This window comes from Mustela putorius, unplaced genomic scaffold, assembly GCF_011764305.1.
Source record: "Mustela putorius furo isolate JIRA1106 unplaced genomic scaffold, ASM1176430v1.1 tig00000854_pilon_pilon_pilon, whole genome shotgun sequence".
In the NCBI taxonomy this organism is placed as follows: domain Eukaryota; kingdom Metazoa; phylum Chordata; class Mammalia; order Carnivora; family Mustelidae; genus Mustela; species Mustela putorius.
Genome location: NW_025421496.1, coordinates 7,323,216 through 7,342,777, shown reverse-complemented (window position 1 = coordinate 7,342,777; position 19,562 = coordinate 7,323,216). Strand labels below are relative to the sequence as shown.

At 38.9% G+C, this 19,562-nt stretch overlaps 1 protein-coding gene across 1 annotated transcript in view; it reads right to left on the bottom strand.

The window, feature by feature from the left end:
- The window catches only part of TRPM6 (transient receptor potential cation channel subfamily M member 6), a 174,686-nt gene that overhangs the window by 80,225 nt on the left and 74,899 nt on the right, over positions 1-19,562 (bottom strand). Inside the window, exons 8-13 of the mRNA XM_045085383.1 lie at positions 15,094-15,262; positions 13,604-13,727; positions 3,881-3,953; positions 3,663-3,763; positions 1,182-1,316; positions 52-105 (exon numbers count right to left, since the gene is read on the bottom strand). Coding sequence (XP_044941318.1) covers positions 52-105; positions 1,182-1,316; positions 3,663-3,763; positions 3,881-3,953; positions 13,604-13,727; positions 15,094-15,262 — 656 coding nt within the window. The remainder of the gene's footprint in view (positions 1-51; positions 106-1,181; positions 1,317-3,662; positions 3,764-3,880; positions 3,954-13,603; positions 13,728-15,093; positions 15,263-19,562) is intronic.

Genomic DNA, 19,562 nt, shown 5'->3' with positions numbered 1-19,562 from the left:
AGAGCTAAAACAATACACAAAGAAATTTGCACACATTTATAATTAGGTTACCTGTTTTACATCTTGGACAAGATGATGCAAGAGCATATTAGTAGGTCCTTGTTTCTATAATAGGGAAAGAAAAAATTTATTCCTTTTAATTACCATATGCTCGGGGAAAATATTTTATTTCAGAATGTATACATAACCCAGAATACTGAAAATTTTCTTCAACATCCTTAGTAATAAGGTTTACCTCAATTAATTATAAGTTATTTCTAGAAGAAGATATAATTAGAAATATTTTTCAAAATAAGATGTAAAATGTGTGTGTGTGTGTGTATGTGCGCACGCGCGCGCACATGCAGGTAGTAAAAATTTAATTAACTTTATTTCTTTCAAGAGACAAAAATAAATTTTAAGTAATTCATAACTATCCTTTATCATATATAAACTACACCATGACAAACCCCATCACACAATTACACTCCATCAACAATTACTTATTGAACACTCTATGTTCAATTCAGCTTTTGAGGGAGCCAATGAAGAATATAAGTACTTTGTTTAAAGTTTTTACAGTCTAATTGAAGAGAGGGGGGACTTACATGAAAAAATAATTACAAAGGTGTATGCTTGGAAAGAGTTGCAAAAAAATTTGTACCATAGGAATAGATCAGTGAAAACTGGAGTATTCAAAAAGAACTTGAAGAGGGCTTTAAAGAAAGGTTAAGATTCAAAGAACAAGGAAGGACATTGCAAGGAGGGCACTTGGCTTGAGCAATTGGTGCTTTTACAATGAGTAAGCTAGTCTGGTTTCAATAAAGGGTCTGCATAGGAAAGTTGCAGGAATAGAATTTTCACAGTGGCTGTAGGTCAAGATGCTTCCAACAATTTAATAAAAGCAATTTGTTCTTATTTACATCACTGGCTTTAATTATGGTCTTCCTGTTGTATTTTCTTAACTTGGTTTGTTTCTACTCTGTGCAATTAATTAAAATAAGAAATGCAGAAATGACCATAGGATAAAATGGATTTGGTAAGAATGTTTGTCCTCTGGTTGAGAAATCTGTCTCTAAATAATCTTTGTATGTCAATATTCAAGAAGACTTGAACATTCAATATTTAGGTTAAGCTAAATATTAAGCTAATTAATAAATGAATCTTAAGGGAGGCGACTGATAGAATTTTCCAATACTCACTGTGTTATAGAGCTCCTCCAGTCGGGGGATGGTAAGAAAGCGATGGAGGTTCACTCCATATTCTATTAAGAGCTTCACAAAATCCACTCGATCCATCACTAAGGCATCTAACATTGCTTGTTCCAGTGCACCAGCCTTCAGAATGTAGAAATAAATAAGAGAGATAATTAATAAAGTAACAATCATAAAATACAGTCTTACTAAGAAATGTTCAGGACCTGATGGAAGAAATAACAAAAAGTGAACTTAAAGGCATAAAAGATACTTGCAGAAGTAAATCCATTCTTATATCAGAGACAGATAATTGTAAAGATCTCATTGCTTCCCACATAGGTTTAATGCAATTCTAAAAAAAAAAAACTCAAGGCTTCTTTTGTTGTTGTTCTTTTAACTTGGCATGTTTGGATTTAGACTATACCCAGTTTCTAAACATATAAGGGAAATTGAACACACTCATTTACTTCTACTCTGACCCAAAATTTCAGTAAAATTATTGTAAAAGGATTTTTTAAAAGAAATGAGTCCACAAGAGTGTCATATTTTGAAAGCTGGAAAGCAGATGGTCAAGTGGTAATAGGCTTAACTGTCCCCCAGAAAACTAGATGAAAGTCCTCAGAAACTGAAACTAGAAAAAGCCGAGAACCAAACAAATCTATGCCACAGAATTCTGGCAGCTTCAGGATGAAATAAATGTATATATACTGAATCCCTAATGTTGAGACCTTCCCATTCATCTTCCCCAATTTGACTTCCATTAACACTAGCAGCAAGGTTTACCTTATCTAGGTAGGGGATTAGAGGATTCTTTTCAGTAAAGGGACTAAGAGAAAAGGCAGGACTATGCTGTCATCTCTGGTCCCCCCCCAACAAATGGAGGCCACATCACTCCTCTGTGAAGCTCAAACCTACAGTAAAGTCTCACCTACAGGCTCCAAATTTCTAGAGCTTTCTCTCCTCCACTCTTAAAATAAAAAGTCCAGAATAAACACACCACAAAACATCAATCAGTAAGACTCAGACAATGCAAGAAGAAGAAAACTTTGAAAAAACTGTCATTAATACTCTCAGTGAAATAAGATATTACATTCAGGATTCTTAAAAAAAAAAAAAAAAAATTTGCTCATAGAAATTAGTAGTATGCTTCCAGAAACCAAATGCTCCATATAAGGCATGAAAATTAAAGTTGAAGAAATCAAAAAAAGAAAAATATGGAAGATTAAAGGAAAAAGGTAAGATTAGAGGAACAGTCCTTAGGTCCAACATTTAAATGTTATGAATTCCAGAAAGAAAACAGAGAAAACAGGAAGGTAATTTCCCAGCATGGAAACCCATAATTCCTAAGCTGAAAGCATGTGCTCAGCATAATGGATATAGAGACTCATAATAGCACACAGCACTGTGAAATCTCAAAACACTGGAAAGATATTTGTTTGAACTTCCAGAGAGGGGAAACAAAATAGTCCAAACAAACAAAAAATCAGAAATGTTGAATGCTAGCAGCTAACTATTCAAAATTCTTCAGGCAAATTAGTTCTGATCTTTAACTGAAATATATCCAAACGTGTAAGCTCTCAAAATGTTTATCTTCCATGTTGCCTTTCTCAGAAAGCTACTAAAGGATGCACCCCCTTAAAATAAAGGAGTAAACCAGGGAAGAAGATGACACGGGATAAAGAAAGCGGGGTTTCTAACACAGGAGAGAGGCAAAGGGAATCTCCAATATGATGATGGTAGATCTCAGGATGACAGCCCAAAATCAGGAACAGCAGGCAACCAGTCCAGATTGTAGCAGTGAGGACAGACCACAGACAGAAATGTTGAGAGGACTCTAAAATGAATGAATCAGAAAACAGCAATATGACTTGCTATTTAAAACTATGGAGATTTATAAATGTCAATACAATCCAAAAATGTCAAAAATACTTTACTCTTGTAATTAGCAGGGCAGGGAACTACTGTTATTTTAGTAGCCTTTTAGTACCATTAGATGTTTTAACTAATATGCATGTATTATACCTGGGGTACAGTCACAATTGCAATCTTTAAAAATGGAATGTTAATAGTGATTATCATTACCACTATAAGTAACTTTCTTCTGCTCTTCTCTGTTTTCACTTATTTATGTTGTGAGTACATATCACACTTTAATGCAAAAATAAGAAGAGCTTCAAGTATTAAATAACAATATAAAAATACAACCATATAAAAACATAAATGAAATATCCTTCCATTCTGTCCTTCTCCCAACTTCATTTGCCAGTTTCAATTAGGCTACAGAGCCTGAGGGGGGAAAAATTACTTTAGGGAGGCAAAGTTGATGAAAGAAATGTCTCAGGTATCTGTGGACACCCAGCTACCCAGAAGCTATCTACACACACCTCCCAAACCAATCTATCTATCCTTCAATTTTTTTCTTCTGAGCCACCCGCCCAAAAAGCCAACACAAAATATTTTTCTCAAATAACTTCATCTTCACTCTACCTTCCAATGTTGTCCATAAATCAGGATGTGTTTCTTGGCTATGTCCATTCTGTCCCAAGTCATTGCCAGATTTAGTTGTTCTGATGCTGTTAAATTTGTGCCTAATTTAAAAGAAGGGATCATATATTTTATTTAAAATATCAATATGAAAAAAAAATTTTCCATGGAACATGAAAAGAGGAAATGTGGAAGAGATGTAACCCTCTTCAGACACTCACCCTTGAGCAGAGCTGTTAGGATTGCTAAATCAAGGTCTTGAGACTCCTCGGAATCAGCATCAAATATGGTAATCTGTAACAGTTGAAAAATAGGAAGCCATACATTTTGGGAACTAGTAAAGAAATGTTTTCAAAAAGTCCCCACAAAATGTGCTCTACAGCTAATGAGTTGAGAAACTTGAGACTTAATCTTCTTGATTACTCTCGCTTTTTACTTTACAGAAAACTTTTTTAATAGGGTAATGGAGAATTGTGAACACTCAGTGGGGGGGAAAAAAAACCAAGAAATCCATGGGATTTCTTACATGGAATACAGGAAACACTTGGTAACACATTACTACACTGAATTTACCAAGTACAGCCTAGAATGAAGAAACTCATTGTCAATTCCTAATGATAATGAAAAAAACAATCATTCCTTTTGAAGAGATACCATAGGACATCCTTCTGCTCACCTTACCTTAGAGACTAAGATTTTTGCTTGTTAATGAGAGATGAGTCCTTAAGGATTCATCGTAAAACAAGTGAGGCAATTACAATGTGCCCGGTGAACAAGTAGAAAGAGCAGGACAGACAGTCGTCACAATGTACACATTGTGAAATGCGTAGTGCCTCCTGCCGCCTGCCATGATACTAATTTTTGTAAGACAATAATTTCTGTAAGACAAATAAGGCTTTTGTTTCTGATTGTAAAAGTGCCTGGTGGGTCAACTGATTGGCTGAGTGCCTAACTCTTGGTTTTGGCTCAGGCAACAATCTCAGGGTCTAAGATCAAGCCCTGTGTGGGGCTCCATGCTCAGTGCAGAATCTGCTCACGATTCTCTCTCCCTCTGCCCCCCTCTCCTCAAATAAATAAATAAAAAGAAAAAAAGTTTGCCTGCTGTTAATGAATGTTAATAAATGTATCTAAGTAAAAAATGTGTTTTATATAGTAAAGGGAACTATTCAACACAAAGAGCCATGTCTGGCAAGCCCAGATACACCACTAACTAGCCAGTCTGAAGGAAACATTTTAAGGCCACTAATCTCAGATTTCTTATCCACACTGAATCTCAGATTTCTTATCCACAAGGTGAGAAGAACCCACTAAATAATCTCCAAGGTCCCATAAAGGTAGAAAAACTATGCTTCCACAATCCAGGTATTGTTTCCCTTCAACTAACCACCCCTCTATGTGCATGAATAAAATCAATTCTCAATTATGCAGGAGCTGAGGACCTAATTCCTTATATGGGCAAACCCTTTAGCACCTACTTTAGTCCCCTCTTGATCATTACACCCTTCATTACTCTCTTTGATGATGGGAAGACACAAATATAAGGGTGATCTCTTTAAGATGTTCATTTCTTATTGATTTCTCAATACGAAATATAGGAAGTATCAAACGTAGTAGACCATATACAGGATTTCAACTCTTAGCCCATGTATCTGTTCAACCATTCTGTAACTTCATGACTTGGGGCAAATCACTTATATTCTCTAGGTTGCAGCTTTGGCATCTCTGAAACAATTACTGCCATACTGAACTCACTCATGGGGCCACTACAAGGTGAAAAAAATGTATCTGAAAAAAGTTGTTAACTGTAGACATGGCTGTTATTTTTGTTGTTATTGGGTCCACTGAAGCTAAGTGTTTATCACTATGCTTAACCAGGCTTTCTCTAGCCCAAACTGGTTCATTTGTTTATTTTTGTGCTTTTTTTTTTGAGGCCAAGTGGTTAGGTATTACCAAAATCTTGAATGATGTGGTCTAGCCTTTGAAATCTGGAAAGATCACTATAAATCATGACATATTGGCATATTTGCTAGAATTGTTGGTTTCATCTCACCCAAGTCATTGATCAAAATTTTGATCAAAGTACCCTAAAAACCTAAAATCTTTTCCTGAATCTACATTATGGTGACAGCCCCTAGTTTGCAGCCTCCATTTTCTGTCCCAGAGAATAATCTCGGACTTCCCATTGTTCATTGTATCCCTAAAGATCTCCTGCAGGATGTACTTGGGTGTTCTGATATAGTCATCTAAGCCAGCAGACAGGACTTCACATGGAGCTGTTCTTTAACCCTCTGACAATATTTAGGTGTGATCATCACTAAATATGGTCATTTTTCTGTAATATTGGTACCCTGAGTTTTGTTGTTGTTGTTGTTTTCCTAACTGCAGTCTGAAATTTGAAGCATTTTGGGGAGGTGGTCACAGGAGGGAATAAAAAGTCAAGTTTACTCAACTAAGGGTCAAACTTCTACAGAGTTATATACAATCAAATTAAAATTAAAAACTCCTTATTTGGGGGGGGTGCCTGGCTGGCTCAGGTGGAAGAGCATTGATCTTAACTTCAAGGCTCTTGATCTCGGGGTAATGAGTTCAAGTCCCACACTGGTGTAGAGATCACTTGAAACTATAAAATAAAATCTTTTTTTAAAAAAACCCTTATTTTTAGAGGAAGTAAGATGGCAGAGGAGTAGGAGACTGAAATAGCATTAGGTCCCAGGAGTTCAGCTAGATAGTTATCAACCCATTCCCAATACCTACAAACTCAACAGGAGATAGAAGAGAAGAAGAGCAGAAATTCTAGGAACAGAAAAACTACCACTTTCTAGAAGGGAGGACATGCAGAGAAATGAATGTGAAGTGAACAGGAAGATAAACCGTGGGCAGACGGCTGGCTCCTGGCAAGCAGTAGAGCAGTGGAGCACAAAATCTGAACTTTTAGAAGTCCACTCCACTGAGGAACATTGCTTTAGTGGCTAAGCATGAGGGGAGCCCTCATGGGGAGAGTGTGGTCTCAGGGACCCATGGGGTCACAGAAAGACCGGGGGTGTCTGAGTTTGGCAGAGCTCCCAGGTATTGCCATGGGGAGGCTGGCTACAGAGATGGAGCCAAGGAGTGGGTTCTCATCTCGGGGTTACCTTAAACCATGATCCAAGGCACAGCCCGGCCACTGCTCTTCGAGCAGGGACCCCACAAGTGGCAGATCGAGAGAGACCCCCCATCCTTCCTCCTCCAGGAGAAGTGGCATGCAAGCATGTGGCAGGAATCTGCTGGGTTTGGAGACTCCAAACAGGGTTGTGCACCAGAGATAGAAATGCTCGGTCACAGGCCATGTGAGCACAGAGCATAGCCAGAGACCAGGGAGACGGGAGGGAGTGACTGCTTTTTTCTGAGGGTGCACTGAGGAGGGGAGCCCTGAGCACTCGGCTCCTCCAGGCCAGAGGTTGGGAGGTTGCCATCTTCATTCCCGTCCTCCAAAGCTCTACGGAAAACATTCAGGGAACAAAATCTCCTGAGACTGAACCCAAGCAGGTAACTGAGCCTGGCCCCTGACAAGGGCAGTCCAATTCCACCTCAGGCAAAGACATTTGAAAATCACTGCAACAGGCCCTGCCCCCAGAAGATCAGCAAGAACATCCAGCCAAGACCAAGTTTACCTATTAACGAGAACTGTAGATATCCAGAGCTAGGGGAAAGCAACACATAGAATTCATGGCTTTTTCTCATGATCTTTTAGTCCTGCTAAGTTAAATTTAAAAATTTTTTTTTCTTATTCTATTTTATTAACTTTTCCTCTTTCTTCTTTTAATGTTCTTTTTAACTATTATCAATACCGTTTAAAAATAACTTTTTAAAATTTTAATTGTTACTGTCATATTTTATTCCCTCATTGTATTTAACCTTATTTTTTGTGTAAATTCTTTTTCTTTAAAATGTTGGGATACAATTTCTTCTAACAGATCAAAATATACCCAAATCTAGCTCCAGACTGATCACATTCTCTTTTTTTTCCTTCTTTTTCCAACTAACTTATAGCAATTCCTTTTTTAAAATGTTTTTAAATTTTCATCTTTATAATCATATTCTATCCCTTCATTGTGTTAACTCTTATTTTTGCATACATATACATTTTTTTTTCTTTCTTTAAAATTTTGGGAGGTAGTTTCTTCTAAGAGACTGGAATACATCTATTCACCAATCTAACATATATATATATATATATATATATATATATACACACACATATGTATATATATATTAGTTCTTATTTTTCCACTTTTATCTCCCCCAGTTTCAGGTCTCTTCTAATCTGGTCAGTGTATATTTTCCTGGGGTCTTTGCAAACTTATTAGTATTTCACTCACTCTTTCATGTATTCTTATCTGGATAAAATGACAAGGCAGAAATACTCACCACAGGGGGAAAAAAAAAAGAACAAAAGGTAGCACCAATGGCTAGGAACCTAATCAATATGGACACTGGTAATGTTAGAACTATAGTTCAGAATGATGATTATCAAGGTGCTAGGTGGGCTCAAAAAAGGCATGGAAGGGGAGGGGCGGGATTAAAAAAAAAAAAAAGGCATGGAAGATATTAGAGAATATCTTTCTGGAGAAATAAAATCCCTTTCTGGAGAAACAAAGAATTAAAATCTAACCAAGTTGAAATTTTAAAAAGCTATTAATGAGGTGCAATAAAAAATGGAGGCTCTTACTGCCACAAAAAATGAGGCAGAAGAGAAAATTAGTGATATAGAAGAACAAATGATGGAGAATAAAGAAGCTGAGGAAAAGAGAGACAACTACTGGACCACGAGCAGAGAATCTCAGAGATAAGTGATACCATAAGACGAAACAATATTAGAATAATTGGGAACCTAGAAGAAGAGAGAAAGGGGCAGAAGGTATATTGGAGCAAATTATAATAGATAAATATCCTAATATGACAAAGGGGACAAGTATCAACATCCAGGAGTCACAGAGAACCACCCTCAAAATCAGTAAAAATACAGTCATAACCCATCATCTAATAGTAAAACATACAAATCTTAGTGACAAAGAGAAAATCCTGAAAGCAGCTCGGGACAAGAAGTCTGTAACATACAATGGTACGAATAGCAGACTGACAGCAGACTTATCCACAGAGACTTGGCAGGCCAGAAAGGACTGAGGACTGGCATGATATATTCAGAGCACTAAACGAGGAAAAAATGCAGCCAAGAATACTATATCCATCTAGGCTATCATTGAAAATAGAAGGAGAGATAAAAATCTTCCATGACAAACAAAAACTACAAGAATTTGCTAACACCAAACCAGCCCTACAGGAAATATTGAAAAGGGTCCTCTAAGCAGAAAGTGAGCCTAAAAGTAACATACCAGAGAGGAACAGAGACAATGTACAGTAAGAGTCAGCTTACAGGCAATACAATGGCACTAAATTCATATCTTTCAATAGTTATCCTGAATGTAAATGCCCCAGTCAAAAGACAGAGGGTATCAGAATGGATAAAAAAACAAAATCCATCAATATGCTATCTACAAGAAACTCATATTAGACCCAAAGACAACTCCAGATTTAAAGTGAGGGAGTGGAAAACTATTTGCCATGGTAATGGAGATCAAAAGAAAGTTAGGGTAGCAATTCTTGTATCAGATAAATTAGATTTTATGCCAATGATATAATAAGAGATGAGGAAGGACACTTTATCATACTTAAAGGGTCTGTCCAACAAGATCTAACAATTTTAAATATCTACGTCCCTAACAAGGGAGCAGCCAATTATATAAACCAATTAAAAACAAAATCAAAGAAACACACTGACAATAATACAATAATAGTAGAGGACTTTAACACCCCCTTCACTGAATTGGACAGATCATCTAAGCAAAAGATTAACAAGGAAATAAAGGCCTTAAATGACACACTGGACCAGATGGACATCACAGATATGTTAAGAACATTCCATTCCAAAGCAACAGATACACATCTTCTCACATGGAACATTCTCCTGAATGTATCCTGGGTCACAAATCAGGTGTCAACTGGTACCAAAAGATTGGGATCATTCCATGCATATTTTCAGACCACAGTGCTCTGAAGCTAGAACTCAATTACAAGAGGAAAGTTGGAAAGAACTCAAATACATGGAGGTTAAAGAGCATCCTACTAAGTAATGGATGGGTCAACGAGGAAATTAAAGAACAACTAAAAAAATTCATGGGAACAAATGAAAATGAAAACACAACTGTTCAAAATCTTTGCAACACAGCAAAGATGGTCTTGAGAGCAAAGTATATAGCGATACAAGCCTTTCTCAATAAACAAGAATGGTCTCAAGTACACAACCTAACACTACACCTAAAAGAGCTGGAAAAAGAACAGCAAAGAAAGCCTACACTCAGCAGGAGAGAGAAATCATAAAGATCAGAGCAGATATCAATGAAATAGAAACCAAAAGAACAGTAGAACAAATCAACAAAACTAGGATCTGGCTCTGTGAAAGAATTAGTAAGACTGATAAACCACTGACCAGACATATCAAGAAGAAAAGAGAAAGGACGTAAATCAATAAAAACATGCATGGAAGAGGAGAAATCACAACAAACACCAAAGAATACAAACAATTATAAGAACATATTATGAGCAACCATATGCCAGCAAATTTGACAATTTCTAGAGACATATAAACTATCAAAACTGAACCAGGAAGAAACAGAAAACCTGAACAGACCCATAACCAATTAGGAGATTGAAGCAGTCATCAAAAATCTCCCAACAAACAAGAGCCTAGGGTCAGATGGTTTCCTAGGGGAATTCTACCAAACATTTAAAGGAGAATACCTATTCTCCCAAAACTGTTCCAAAAAACAGAAATGAAAGGAAAACTTCCAAACTCATTTTATGAGCGCAGCATTACCTTGATCCCAAAACCAGATTGGGTTTAAAAAGGAGAGTTTAAAAAGGAGAATTACAGGGCGCCTGGGTGGCTCAGTGGGTTAAGCCACTGCCTTTAGCTCAGGTCATGATCTCAGGGTCCTGGGATCGAGCCCCACATCAGGCTCTCTGCTCAGTGTGGAGCCTGCTTCTCTCTCTGCCTCTGCCTGCCTCTCTGCCTACTCTGTCTCTCTCTCTGTCAAATAAAAAATCTTAAAAAAAAAAAAAAAAGGAGAATTACAGACCGATATCCTTGATGAACATGGATGCAAAAATTCTCACGAAAATACTAGCCATAGGATCCAACAGTACATTTAAAGGATTATTCACTACAACCAAGTGGGATTTATTCCTGGGCTGCAAGGTTGGTTCAATATCCACAAATCAATCAATGTGATACAATATATTAATAAAAGAAAGAACAAGAACCATATGATACTCTCGGGACTCCTAGGTGGCTCAGGTCATGATCCTGGGATCGAGTTCCACATCCAGCTCCTGGCTCAGCAGGGAACCTGCTTCTCCCTCCCACTCTGCCAGCTGCTCTCCCTGTTGGACTCTCCCTCTCTGTTAAATGAATAAATAAAATCTTTAAAAACGAAAACAAAAAGCCCTATGATACTCTCAATTGATGCTGAAAAAGCATTTGACAAAGTACAGCATCCTTCCTTGATCAAAACTCTTCAAACTGTAGGGATAGAGGGCTCATACCTCAATACCATCAAAGCCATCTATGAAAAAACCCACAGCAAATATCATTCTCAATGGGGAAAAACTGAGAGCTTTCCCCCAAGGTCAGAAACATGGCAGAGATGTCCACTATCATCACTGCTATTCAACATAGTACTAGAAATCCTAGCCTCAGCAATCAGACAACAAAAAGATAAAAAGCACCCAAATCGGCAAAGAAGTCAAACTCTCACTCTTTGCAGATGATACGGTACTTTATGTGGAAAACCGAAAGACTCCACTCCAAAACTTCTAGAACTCAGACAGGAATTCAGTAAAGTGTCAGGATATAAAATCAGTGCTCAGAAATCAGTTGCATTTCTATATACCAACAACAAGACAGAAGAAAGAGAAATTAAGGAGTTGATCCCATTTACAATTGTACCCAAAACCATAAGATACATAGGAATAAACCTAACCAAAGAGGCAAAGAATCTGTACTCAGAAAACTATAAAGTACTCATCAAAGAAATTGAGGAAGACACAAAGAAATGGAAAAATGTTCCATGCTCATGAATTGGAAAAACAAATATTGTGAAAATGTCTATGCTACCTAAGGCGATCTACATGTTTAATGCAATCCCTATCAAAATACCATCCATTTTTTTCAAAGAAATGGAACAAATAATCCCAAAATTTATATGGAACCAGAAAAGACCTCGAATAGCAAGAGGAATGTTGAAAAAGAAAGCCAAGGTTGGTGGCATCACAATTCCAGACTTCAAGCTCTATTACAAAGTGACCATCATCAAGACAGTATGGTATTGGCCCAAAAACAGACACATAGATCAGTGGAACACAATAGAGAGCCCAGAAAGAGACCCTCAACTCTATGGTCAACTCATCTTTGACAAAGCAGGAAAGAATGTCCAGTGGAAAAAAGACAGTCTCTCCAACAAATGGTGTTGGGAAAAGTGGACAGCCACATGCAGAAAAATGAAACTGGATCATTTCCTTATACCACACACAAAAACAGACGCAAAATGGATGAAAGACCACAATGTGAGAAAGGAATCCATCCAAACCCTTGAGGAGAACACGGGCAGCAACCTCTTCAGCCTCAACTGCTACAACTTCTTTCTAGAAAATCGTCAAAGGCAAGGGAAGCAAGGGCAAAAATGAACTATTGGGACTTCATAAGATTGAAAGCTTTTGCACAGCAAAGGAAACAGTCAACAAAACCAAACAACATATCAGATAAAGAACTAGTATCCAAAATCTATGAAGAACTTATCAAACTCAACACCCAAAGAACAAATAATCCAATCAAGAAATGGGCAGAGGACATGAACAGACATTTCTGCAAATAAGACATCCAAATGGCCAACAGACACATGAAAAAGTGCTCCACATCACTCGGCATCAGGGAAATACAAATCAAAACCACAGTGAGATACCACCTCACACCAGTCAGAATGGCTAAAATTAACAAGTTAGGAAATGACAGATGCTGACGAGGATGCAGAGAAAGGGGAGCCCTTCTACACTGTTGGTGGGAATGCAAGCTGGTACAACCACTCTGGAAAACAGTATGGAGGTTCCTCAAAAAGTTGAAAATAGAGCTACCCTACGACCCAGCAATCGCACTACTGGGTATTCACCCTAAAGATAACAAATGTAGTGATCCAAAGGGGCATGTGCACCCGAATGTTTATAGCAGCAATGTTCACAACAGCCAAATTATGGAAAGAACCTAGATGCCCATCAACAGATGAATGGATAAAGAAGATATGGTACACACACATACACACACACACACACACACACAATGGAATACTATGCAGCCATCAAAAGAAATGAAATCTTGCCATTTGCAAAGATGTGGATGGAACCAGAGGGTATTATACTGAGTTAAATAAGTCAATCAGAGCAAGACAATTATCATATGATCTCCCTTATATGAGGAATTTGAGAGGCAGGGCAGGGGGTTATGGGGGGTAGGGAAGGAAAAAATGAAACAAGGTGGGATCGGGAGGGAAACAAACTATAAGAGACCCTTAACCTCAGGAAACAAACTGAGGGTTGCTGGGGGGATTAGGGGGAGGGATAGGGTGGCTGGGTGATGGACACTGGGAAGGTATGTGCTATGGTGACTGCTGTGAAATGTGTAAGCCTGATGATCCACAGACCTGTACCCCTGGGGCAAATAATACATTATATGTTAATAAAAAATATTTTAAAATAAATAAATAATTTAAAAGTTCTTATTTTTAAAATTTGTGGAAACAGATACTATGATTGGTACAAATTATCAGTTTTAAAGTCATTTGAGTTATCATACTCACAGAATCCCTGTGCACCATACACTCCATTAGAATTTGAAAAAGGTGCTTGGACTGTTTATGACTAAAGTTGAAAGTGTTCTGAATCATGCAGATGATCTCCTCCTTCACCTGAGGCCGCAGAGCCCTGGGAGAGAGAGAAAAGGTCACGACTTGGCACAGTGCAGAGGAGGGAACAAGCCAGTAACTTCAGGCAAGAGCACCTGTGGGTCGCCTCTGAATGAGAAGCTTTCCGTGGACACTTCTGCTCTGAGAGCAAGTGGGCAGGAAGCAGAGGGAAGGAAGGTACCAGGAGAGGCTGAATTTGAAAGCGAGCACGGACGGATCTGCCATGGTCCTGGAAAGAACGCACTCTTGGGCAAGGCTCCTGAGCGGACAGAGCTCCAATCCATGTCTACTTAAGTAAATTGGTGGGGTCGACATTTTAGTTCATAGGCATTATATTTACTTAAACAGGAGAAATACCACACTTTTGAAATTGGAAATACCACACTAGATATAGGGATAGCTAGAAAAAAGATTTTTTTTTTCATTTGGAAAGGCTAAAGAATTAAAACCTTAGGGCACCTGGGTGGCTCAGGCAGTTAAGCATCTACTTTTTTTTTTTTAATTTTTTTATTTTTTATAAACATATATTTTTATCCCCAGGGGTACAGGTCTGTGAATCACCAGGTTTACACACTTCACAGCACTCACCAAAGCACATACCCTCCCCAATGTCCATAATCCCACCCCCTTCTCCCAAACCCCCTCCCCCCAGCAACCCTCAGTTTGTTTTGTGAGATTAAGAGTCACTTATGGTTTGTCTCCCTCCCAATCCCATCTTGTTTCATTGATTCTTCTCCTACCCACTTAAGCCCCCATGTTGCAAGTCATGATCCCAAGATCCTGGGATCAAGTCCACATGGGGCTCCCTGCTCAGCAGGGAGTCTCCTTCTCCTTCACCCCTGCTCATACTCTCTCACTCTCTCTCTCAAATAAATAAATAAATAAATAAATAAAATCTTGCTTTTTTTTTTTTTTTTTTTAAAGATTTAAAACCTTTCATAAAAAGACCATAGTTTAATGCTGGGTTGCTGATTTCCCCAGTTCCTCTGTTCTCACTAATGACAAATGATCCTAAAGGTGATCTGGGGCCCACGCTGGTCTCACTCACTGCAGGGTTTTTTCAACTTTATGGAGCAACTGCCGGAGCACTCTCTCCCTCACTCCCCTGTGGAAGTGCTCCCTCACCCCCCACTCCGATCCCCTGCAAGGTTCAAGAACCCCTGAGAGAAGCAGGCCATTCTTCAGCGAAAGAAACAGCGACTTGTATCAGTGGAGGGCATTTGGGCATTAATCCATACATATAAAAATCACTGAAAAATTAATTCCTGTCTAATCTCTGTCTCCCCAGGATATGCGTCCCACCCAAACACAGAGCTTCAATGGAGGAATAAAATTGAGGAATAAATAGTTACTGTGGTTTGACAGCTGAGGAGTCCACAACTCACCCTTCATCTGCTAGGTGTTTGTGGGTAAAGGCCAGGAGGTCGGCGGCCCTGCCGGTGCCGTCACACACCACCACGGGATCTTTGTCCCTCACAGTCTCCCACACGGCGAGGATGACGTTGGGACCTCCTTCCACCACAAGCCCCACCACGGGCACACCTTGTCTTGAACCTGTTTCAGAGGACAAGTGATACCAAAGTGTTACAGAGAAACCTTACGCTGGCCCATCATCCATTTTGATTTCCTGGACACAAGTCTTTCAATCACCCCAGGCTTCCCTAGTTCAAGACCAAGCCAGAAGCTTGCACTTTCCATAAAGTTGCAGAAATAATGGTGAGAGCATCTTCAAGCTTTTCCCCGACTAAAAAGGTAGCTAAGGGTTTTCACTAGTTTAAAAAAAATTTTTTTAAATAGTCTTCGAGAAATCTCTATTTTTCATTGTGGAAAACTTCAAACATGTCTTTAAAAAAAGAAAAAACAGAATGATATAATGGATCCCAATGCATCTATCACTCACCTGCTAAAATGATAAACCTTTTGCTAATTTAATCAACTTCTAAGTCTGATTCTAAGAACAAGATGGGATGGATAACTCTTTTAAAGAAAAGATATTGGGTGAAAAAATGTTACAGAATGAAATATATAGTATGATCCTTTTTATATTTTTAAAACCACATACATGAGTATATATTTATAAATATTTGCATTATATATATTTCTGTGTATGCTTGCCCAATACATATAGGTGTATAAATGTATGTTTATTATACATACATATCCATATATACAGTTACATATGCATTTATTATATATATACATATATACATTTTTATATATCCAAATACCCGTGTGTGTGTGTATATATACAAACACATTTTTATACACATACATATCCACATTGGATATATATGGAATATATATATAAAACCAGAAAACTCTGGAAGTGTACACATCAAACTACTAATACTGGAGAGGGAGGGCAGGATTTGGAGAAACATTCGAAAGGGACCTTATTTATTCTATAGACCTCTTTAAATTCTACACAGTGCATGCATCGATATATTTAAATCATTATTTTTATTTTTTAAAAGCAGAAAAATCAGCAGGCAATATCACACTCACCTGGCCATCAGAGGATGTTTTCCTGGGCCCCAACTTTAACAGGCCCTCGTCTAGTCTCGCCCCTCCCCTCACAGTGAAGAGTCTACAGGACCAACGTTTGAGGGACGCCTCTATGCCCTCTTCCCTATTTCCCAGAGTTGACCTCAACCCCCAAATTCCTGCCTTTAGGGGCTTCCAAAGCCTCTGCTCCAGCTACGTCCTCCTGCAGGACATACTTGCCCATGACTCTGGGGCATAGGGGAGAGGTGGGTCGAGCTTGGACATACAGGCTGGGGTGTGCAGGTGAGTACATGTGTGAAGCCCTTGGCACAGAGGGATGGAGCCAAGGGCAGAAAGAGAAGCAGAGACCAGGCTGTATGTAGGCTGGCGAGACAGTCCTGGCTCTGGCTCAGAACTCCCGAATTTCCCAGATGCTGAACTCAAACCTTGGCCTTCCAGCTATATGGACAAATGTAAAAGGATAAAACATTATACAGTTTGTTAGCTTGGTTTAAAGCTTTTAAATATTCTAACAGATAATATGTGGGCTTTCCTGTGTACCCTGTCCTGGACTCCACAAATATCTGGTGGGGGTGGGAGCTGGGGGTGAGGGAGGTGCCTTAGCAGGTATCCAAACATGGAGTTCAGTCTGTCTGATTGCTCTGAGATTCTACTTCTTTTCCTCCTCCATATACTTCTACCTCATTATTCTCTCCCTGTCACTAAAAAGTTAATCTAAGATACATCAATTGATAGTCATGGGATTCCTCTAACAATATAGTCTTATAAAAGCTAAATGAGATGAAGAAAATTATACTTAACACATAGAAGTACTAGAAGAAAATTCAAATAAATATTCCCTTAATCATAAATTATTGACATGGATGGAAAAAACTTTTATAAGAGAATATCTTATACCTTATATAATGAAATACTACACAGCCATTAAAAATGTTTTGAACTATGCTTGCTGATGTGGGAATGCATTCATGGGGAGGGGAAGACTACAAAAGCAGCATGGATATTATACAAACCTAGCGTTCATTTTAAAAAAAATATTGCTTTGTGGGCGTGTAGAAAATTTCTGAAAGCATATATATGAAAAAGGTGACAATGGTTAGGTTTTTGTGTGTGTGAAATTATGGAAAACCCTTCCTTCTACTATATGTTATCTTTGCTTTACCTGAATATGACAGTATATAGCACTTTTATCATCACAAAAGAATAAGGGTAAAGAGGGAATTCAATTTCTATTAGGTATGTCTTTCTAGAAGTGATAACTAATTCCCACAAAACTAAAAATATTTGTGATTGTTTTCCACAAGAAGGATCTTACTGATGCTACTAATTAAATTTGTTTAAGAAAAGAAAAAAGAGAAAAATGTCAATTTCTTGCTGAAAAATCTTACCAGGAAGCTCCCTCTACCCTTGGACCCCAGGATTAGGCAGGAATATGATATCATGCTCCAGATTAAAAGGTCCTAGGATGGACATCCCAGGAAAGCACTCTCCCCCACTGAGAGTTGGATATTAAAGAGATACAGAGGCATCTGATTATATGCTTTCTATCCTCAGGGGCTTAGGAACTGACAATGGCCACATTTCAAATGGCGAAACCCAGGAATTCCTATAGCAACTTTATGATGTCAGGGTTTGGGGTTTTTTTTTTTCTGAGTACTCTTGGCGAGTACCAAGGGTTTTCCAGGGACTCCAAGAAGTCCAGCTGAAAAGAAATGAAAGAAATCAACAAAATATTTAAGTCTTTTCCATCCAAATAAATCCTCTTTAAGCAGTACAAATATGGTAGAAAGCCTCCCCAGTGGGCATGGTGGGCACGAAGACCAGCTCTGCTATGTAAGAATTTGGTGTCTGTTGGAGGCTTTTCTTTTCTTTCTTCTTCTCTTCCTTCTTCTCCTCCTCCTTCTTCTCGCTCCTTCCTTTCTTCCTTTCCTATGTGTGTGCATGTAGGTGTCTTAACGGTTTTTGTTCCTTCCTATTGGTTCTCCTTAGAATAATAATTGTTACCAATCCACGGGAATGGACTACACACACAAAATGGACTTTTTACACACAAAGTAAAACTCTCCAAATAAGTCCCAAGTTTCAAGATCTTTGAAAGTAGAAATGTTACTTGATGCTATGTGGAAGCTTCAGGTTGTATGCACAAATGGAGAATCAGCAGGCAATAAGAAAGACAAGACTTTGCTCTCCGGGGGCACACATTATGACGCTGTACGAAAACCCTAAGCAATTTCGGTGGTGGGCATGGGTCAGCAGAGGCAACAGGACATTTCAGGTAATTGAGAGTTGGGACCCCGAGGGAGCCCTCCTGCAAAGACTCTTCTTCAGGTCAGTCTCTCACCTGTCCTCATCTTCTCTGCTCTGTGGCTCTCCTTCCCCCCCACCTACACCCACTCCACAGAGGACCACATGCCTGATCCCCTCTCCCCTTTCCTTACCTAAATGAGCCTCCAACCTTCATTAACACTATGCTCTAAGTGACTGGCAACAATTCCCAGGGTCCCTCCCACACTACCCCACCACCATGGCCTCCGCAGACTAGATTACACCTGTATCAAAGGAAGATAAAAGGAAAGAAAGAAACAGACATTTACTGAGGGCCTACTATGCACCCAACACTATTGCAGGCACAGCAAGCGTACATTATCTCAATTTTCACAATGAAAGGTAGACAGTTTCCTCCCTTTTATATTAAGAGCACTGTTTAACAGATGTTAACTCCCTTGGCCAAGAACATAGATAGTAGATGATACAGCTTCTTTGATCTATCTGACCTCATACATTCTTCTGCCTCAGAAGATCAAGGTGAAAAACTCAAAGGACATTCAACATATAAGGCCAAAGTCAAAGACTAAACAGGACTTGAGCCTCCCTAGGGCCTTGGCTCCCTGGTCTTCTGCCCCAACAGTGGGGAGATTTTGTGGAAGATTTAACTCACGGAAAGAGGCAGAAGCCCACTTTCTGCTGCCTTGGACAAAACGTCTCCATTGCTCAGGCAGCACCTAGTTTCCACCTCTCCACCCAAAGATGTTTGCTGATTCTGGCCCTCTCCCCCCTTCTCCCTCCTGCAGATACTACTATTAAAGAAGAGACAATAGGTCCAAAATAGAGTCACTTGTGCTAAGCTCCACATCAGCAAACCAAGACATAATACTCAACTTAATTGCAGTTGCAACCTCTCCCAGGAATGTAACCTTTAACCAGTCCATCTGGAATTATCTGGTTGGCACTAGTGAGGTCATCTGCCTGGTAGGACCCCCACGCCCACCCCACCTTCCCCCAAAGGAAGGTGACCTTGCCCAAAACAATCCACTCCTTGTTAGAAGAACTCCCTTGCCACACCTCCTTC